Source organism: Eulemur rufifrons, chromosome 21 (genome assembly GCF_041146395.1).
Source record: "Eulemur rufifrons isolate Redbay chromosome 21, OSU_ERuf_1, whole genome shotgun sequence".
In the NCBI taxonomy this organism is placed as follows: domain Eukaryota; kingdom Metazoa; phylum Chordata; class Mammalia; order Primates; family Lemuridae; genus Eulemur; species Eulemur rufifrons.
This window is the reverse complement of record NC_091003.1, coordinates 8,339,794-8,346,272: the sequence shown is the minus strand read 5'-3', so window position 1 is coordinate 8,346,272 and position 6,479 is coordinate 8,339,794. Positions and strand designations below refer to the sequence as shown.

Below are 6,479 nucleotides of genomic sequence, written 5' to 3'. Positions count from 1 at the left end.
TGCCCCAGACAGGCACAAAATGGGCTCAGCCTTTTCTGTTTTCATGTCTATTAATCCCTGTAACCTCACTGATCCTTCTGTACCCTGCCCTTGGCCAGGGGCCCCAACCACAGGCTTCCAGAATCAGGCACCCTCGAGAAGAACTGAGGCTAGGAGACCCATGTGCCAGGCTCAGATCCTTCGAACCTGGGAGACCTTGGCCTTCTTTGAGCCTCAGTTTACCCTGTATGAAATGAAGATGGGAGTGAGTCTGATGTGTGGTTTTCAAATTGGATTCCACTGAGGCCATTCAGGAGCCAGGGAGGGTTTCTCAGACTATCTGGTCCAAAGCCCACCCACTGGGGTGTCTGCTAGAAATGCAGATTCCTGGGCCCCACCCAGCTACTGCCTCAGCATCTGCAGGTATGTGGGGACAGGAATCAGGGTTTTGAACGGGTTCTAAAGCTGATGTGGGTGAACATAAGGTTTGAGGACCACGGGCCTGGGAAATAGGCAGTTTTATGTATTAGGGTTTAGGGTGAGATTTTTATCTGAGAATGACAAAAATATTATTAAACGTTTGGGAACACTCGGCTGGCGGAACTGTGTGACTAGAGTGTGGGACGAAAACAAGCCTACCTGGCAGGGGATCCGGTGGCCCCGGGAAGACACGGCGCTATCCCGAGGTTGGCCAGCAGGGGCCGCCTGGAGCCGCAGCATCCGCCCCGCCGCAGGGGCATCCTGGCACGTTGCAGAGGCTCAGATTTGAGGTGTGCGGTCGCACGCTGGGGTCTGTCCCCGTCTTTCCCTAGACAGAACCTGCTCCTCCTCCCTGAGGGCAGGGGCTGGGACTCTGAGGTCCCGATGAGTGATCACAGGGTCTCCCAGCCCCTCCACGTTTTCCCGGGGGCTCCGGGCTCTCCACCCAAGTTCCTTGTTTCTTGCAATCGTGCCAGAGAGCAAATGTGTGCATTGCCTTGTGCTCTTGTGAAAGAGGAGGGCACTTTCACTCCTGCATTCTTGAAGACTAGGACAAGGAGGGTCTGCCTCTGCCCCAGCCACAGCCCGCTTCCTGCCCCAGCACGAGAGAATTATGAGGACCCGCCCCTCCTCCCTCGGCTGCCCGAGGGAATGCCCCTGAGGCTGCCGGTCTCTTGCAAGCCATCACTCCCCAAGGGGGCAGACTGAAGGCCCCCAGGAACAGAGCCCCCCAGCCCGCTCTTGGCAAGAAAAGACTGGGCGAGGAGGAGAAAGACCATTTATTTCTCCACCCACAGTGGGACTGGTAGGTTTTCAAAAGAGCAATCGCTGGCATCCCTTTAAATCTTGGCTGACTTCCACCGTGGCAGCCAATCAACAGAGGCGGAGCTGGTGAGTTGCCTGGGCAACAGGCCCCTGGTTGGCCCGAGACTATTAGCCACCGCACTGCCCGCTCCCGAGGAAAGGGAAATTCACTCTTTGCTGTCCGCTCTGCCTTGTGAACACACCGGCCCAGAACGAGGCCTCCTCCTCTGGCTCCTGAAGCCGGAAGCTCCAGCCTTTGGATCTCAAAGTCGGGAGCGATTTGGTGGAGAGGATGGGGCAGGGAGGGAGGAAAGGGAGCGGGGCCTTTATCTGGGACAGACATAAGGCCTGGGGGTGGGAGGAGGAGGAGGTCAGGGTCCCAGCGGGATGAAGAGACACAGCACAGAATAAGACCCCTCTAGTCCCCGCGTGCCCTGGCCATCCTTTTGTAACCGCTCAATAATCTGGGGGCTTCTACCCCATGGGCCCACAGTTGCCCAATAGGTGGGTGGCAGAGATGGGTGATGGCGTGGGGTGGGCGAGGCGTGGGGTGGGCTGAACTTCCCGAGTCTCTCTTTCCCCCAGGAGCCCTGGCAGCCCCCAAGGGCTAGACCTGAGTCCTGTTTGCAAACAAGCCTGTACAGATGTGAGACACACAGGTGGGGTCCACACGGGGTATCACGGGGCCTTCTGTCTCTTCTCCCCCAGCTTGGGGACAAGTAGAGGCACGTGGGTGTGCGTGCATGTGTTCAACAGGACACGTGTGTTTGTGTGTGCGGGGGTGGGTCTCTGTCTTTTTGGTAGGGAGGTCCCTGTGGTTTCCGGTCCTCTCTCTGTGGCCCTCTCAGGGAGCTACGGGTAGGAGCCGGCTGGCCTGACGTGACATCTCCCAACATCCCAACTGCCACTGGCCAAATCCCCTGAACTTCTCCGGCTCCTTCCTCAGGCTCCTTCCCAGCCCTGAACCTGGGCCACCAGGACACGCCTGGCGGAAGGCGGCGCGCGCCGGACCAGGGCAAAGCAGGAGGGAAGGTGGGCAGCCCGGGGCCTCAGGCCTTGGCGGTGGCCTCAGATACGCCCTGGGCTGTGAGCTCCGCCAGCACGTTGTCCAGGTAGCCAGCGTCTGGGTAGCCGTGGCCCGTGAGGTTGGACCCAAACTCGGTCTTGTGGTGGATTTCGTTCCAAACCACGGTGTCCGACTCGCCCGTGGTGTTGGACGTGCCGATGGTGAAGATCAGCCTCCTCTCCCAGGCCGTTATGAGCAACCGCAGCACCTGGACGGGGCGGCAGGTCCGACAGGGCGGCGGTTACAGGCTGCCCCCAGCCCCCGCCCCACGGCCACCCCTCGTGCCTGGAGCCTGCCAGCCACAGCCTCCACCATCTGCTGCCACGCTGCGGCCACACTGGGACTCCGTTTAGCACCTGCTGTGCTCTGCTTGGCCGCCTCCTTCCCAGGTGTATTTCCTGGACTGACTCCCCCCACGCTCCTTCAGTAAAAGTTCTCTCCATGTTGTCTATGCCTGTCTTTCCCGGGTGAAGGAAGCGTCTCCGACTGGCGGCCTTGCTGCATTAGGTTTGGACCCCACACTGTATTAAACAGCCACTTGCAAATTAGTGGCCAATATTCAAAAGCCTGAAGATTTCACATGAAAATCTGAACTTCTGGCTTCCTTTGAAAAGCAAAAGGTCAAATTAGACAACCTGTAGTTAGTCCCTCTGTGACCATGGGCAAGTGACTTGCCCTCTCTGAAGCTTCGTTTCTTTATCTGTAAAATGGGGTCGGGACCTTGACCTCAGCGGGTTGGCGAATGACGTGAGAGGTGTGTGAAGCAGGTGGTTAAGGTCAAGGCTGTCTGGGTGCTGGTGTGGGGAGGAACACAGAGCAGGGACTGGGGAGAATGGGACCGCAGGCCCAGGCTGATGGCAGCTGGGGCCCCTGGCTGGGCCCATCCCTTGCGCTGTCACGGCCGGGCACCCACCTTCCGGCCCTTCTCGTTGTTGGGCAGATAGCAATGGCGCGGGAAGCCTCTTGCGGTGAACTTCTTCCCCGGGTTGGGGTGCTCAGGGCCCTGTTGGTGGGGGACAGTGGGGGTTTAAACCACAAACAGGGGGTGGGGGGTTCTGGGGGAGTCAGAGAGCAGGAGTGAGGGTCGGGGGTCAGAGGGGCGGCAGGGGGCTCACCTGGATGCCTGTGGGGATATCGTAGACAATGCGGATGGTCTGGGTGTCGGCGAAGCCGGGCAGCGAGTGGGGGATGAGGTGGAACTCCATCTTCCCTGGTGGCTGCGTGCCCGTCTTCTCCCCGTAGATGGCCTTGCAGGTGGGGCACTGCAGGCTGCCATCCTGGGGTGAGCGGTGCCGGCAGTGAGTCCCCAGGCATCCTGACCCCACCCGGCCCCCTGCCCACTCCCCACCCACTGCCCCGGCCAGCCCACCTTGTTGCCATTGGAGTACATGGCCACGAGGCACAGCAGGTGGTACATGTGGCCGCAGCGGCCCAGGCGGCCCACGAGCTCGGGCCGCACACCTTTGTGCCGAAGCACACCCTCGTAGCCGGATGCCGTGACCAGCCGCTCCATGCAGATGGTGCAGTCCTGGTGGGGAGGGTACGGGGGGAGGCTGAGGACTGGGGAGGGCAGGGCACCTCCCGCGTCAGCCCTGCCCCTCGGTGGGCGCCAGGCCCATAGGCCCCGTGGGCTGCAGACCACCCCCCTCTCTGGCACCCGTTTGACAAAGGGAGGGAGGACAGGCCCTCCCGCACAGTGGATTCCGATGTATCACAGAGGAGGAGACGGCTCCCTCGCTCCACACCCCTCTCCAGGTGGATTAAAGGCTTAACCATCAAAAGCAAAACTTAAAAACACTGCGTGGAAAAGATGGGTGACAATATGACACAAAACCCCAATCATCAAAAGATTGATAAACGCGGTTCTATGAAACTTAAGCGTTTCTGTTCATCAAAGTCCTCGTAAAGAAAGTGAAAAGGCACCCGGAAGGAGAGATCTTCGAGGCGCAGAACCCACAGGGACAGCTGAGGGCTCCATCCCGGGACAGAGACCCCTGCCCCACCCGGGCCTGCCCCGCCCCTCGGCTCACCTCGTCAGGTGGGTTTTTCACCTTCTGCATGTACCTTCGAACCACATCCTCGGGGTTCTTACCTGCAGGGACACGGGGGGTGGGTGTGAGGGCACCCAGGGTCTACCCCTGAGGGCTTGGCTTAGGACGGGGTCAGGGGTCAGAGGGCTGGGGCAGTGCTGTAGGGTTGCTGGATGTAACAGTTCAGAGAAGGATGGGGTTGGGGAAGGGAGATGGCAGTGAGGTCGCAAGTCCTAAGAGCAAAGTGGAGTCCAGCGGTCAGAGGTATCTCGTCAAGGCTCAGGGGTGTCAGGTCAGGGGTCAGGGTTGGGGCGGCGTACTTTTCTTGAGGTGCTTCTTCTTGGTCTTGCGGCACACCCCGGGCACGCCGGGCACGGGCTTGACGTCGCTCTTGCTCACGGGCGGCGGGTGCAGGATGGGCTTGGGGGCCCGCGTCAGGCACACAGGCAGCCCGGCCGCGCAGAGCAGGATCCCGGTCATGCCTGGCAGAGTGGAGGCCGCTAGGAGGCGGGGCGCCACCAGGCCCCGCCCCACCTGCTCTCGGCCCGCCCCCTGCCCCCCCCCGCCACGCCCCGCAGTCTGTGAAAGGGGAAGTAGGGGCAGGGTGCCTTCCCCAAACCCAGCCACCTGGTCATCCCGGGAATCCTGGCACCCTCAGGTGGGTTGAAGCCAGTGGGGTGCCTTCCACGGGCCCCGCCCACCCCGTGTTCTGGGCCCAATGGTAGGGGGCGTTCCCTCCGGGGCCCGCCCACTAGCCCCATCCAAGGGGAGGAGTCACAGGGCGAGGGGCGGGGCTGCCGCCCCGTGGGCCCCGCCCTTCTTTCCCATCCCGGGCTGGACCGCACCTGCCAGGGCCGGGTGGACGGGCCCAGTACCGTTCAAGTTCTTCACCGGGAGCGCAGGGACCCTGTGGGGTGAAGAGAATAGGTCGTAGCTGGACTCCAGCCCCTGACACCACAGAAGGGGACCCTGGTTTGCCTTCTGTCCCTGGCTCCTGGTCACACCCTGACCTCTTTGTGCCCGCCTCTGTCATCTAAGATGATAACTAGGAAATTCCCTTTCTACTCTGACATCCTATTATGGGGTGTAGCCAGGACCTCTGCCTGGGTTCTAGTGGGGTGCACCCTAGAGTTAGTGCTGACTCTTCCTCACCCCACAGCCGGCCTCCTCCCTAGTGACAGAACTTTGGCTCTAACAGCTCCCTTTCATTGGCTGCTGTGCCTGAAACTCAATTATTAGTGATTTAGCTATTCTACATCTCTCAAAGTTTGTTATATGAAACACTAATCCCTGTAATATGTTCCAGGAAAAAAGGATTCAGGGAACAAATAAGTTAGGAAACAGTTCACTGTCTCCCTCACAGAGATTCATGACATAGCTGAGCATATTAAAGGTGGTGATAAGTCCTGCATGAAGACATATAGTTAATCAATCAATAATTACAGGTTTTCCAAGGACATTTGATGATGAAAATTTTTTTTTCCTTCTGGAATATTTACTGATGTCAGTTCCTGTGACTAAGGCATTGTCCCCTCTTCAAATGAAGAGGCTCTGGCAAAAGGTATCCTGTTTCCCCTTTTCCTCGAGCCCCTCAAAGAGCTCTGGCTTTTGGAGTCAGCCAGGGCTTTCACTGTCTCAGTTCAACTGCCAATCAGCTGGGTGACATGTAGCACGTCATCTCATCTCCCATAAGAGGCTGTATGTACAATGGGGATAATATGGCACCTTCCTTTTGTTTGCTGTGAGGATTCCATAAAATTCTACATGTCAAGGGGCAAGCACAATTCCTGGTACCTAATAAGGATGCTAAAAGCATTAGCCGTCACCATCCCCACCATCAGCCGTGTAATCCTGGCTGAGTGATTTCACCTCTCTGCAACTTAGCCCGAGTCCTGGTGTAACTTCTCTCCACGTTAGAGAGGAAACCATGAAAGTGTTGCAATGACAACCTTGAGCCAGACACTTAACCTCTTGATCCTCAGTTTCCTTAACTGCAAAGTGGGGGTAATAACACCTCACAAGGGCGTAGGGAGGACTGAATGAGACGGCATGCTGTGATGTGTGGTGTGCCTGCCTGAGTCCTCACTGCTGGAGCACTCGTTTATGCAGGGCAACTGGTG

At 58.6% G+C, this 6,479-nt stretch overlaps 1 protein-coding gene across 1 annotated transcript in view; it reads right to left on the bottom strand.

The window, feature by feature from the left end:
• Window positions 1–1,223: 1,223 nt before the first annotated feature.
• DTX1 (deltex E3 ubiquitin ligase 1) overlaps window positions 1,224–6,479 on the bottom strand; it is a 33,868-nt gene continuing 28,612 nt past the window's right edge. Inside the window, exons 4-10 of the mRNA XM_069497164.1 lie at window positions 5,205–5,266; window positions 4,680–4,841; window positions 4,360–4,421; window positions 3,699–3,857; window positions 3,445–3,606; window positions 3,243–3,332; window positions 1,224–2,537 (exon numbers count right to left, since the gene is read on the bottom strand). Of these exons, the coding sequence (XP_069353265.1) occupies window positions 2,313–2,537; window positions 3,243–3,332; window positions 3,445–3,606; window positions 3,699–3,857; window positions 4,360–4,421; window positions 4,680–4,841; window positions 5,205–5,266 (922 nt within the window). The 3' untranslated portion in view covers window positions 1,224–2,312. The remainder of the gene's footprint in view (window positions 2,538–3,242; window positions 3,333–3,444; window positions 3,607–3,698; window positions 3,858–4,359; window positions 4,422–4,679; window positions 4,842–5,204; window positions 5,267–6,479) is intronic.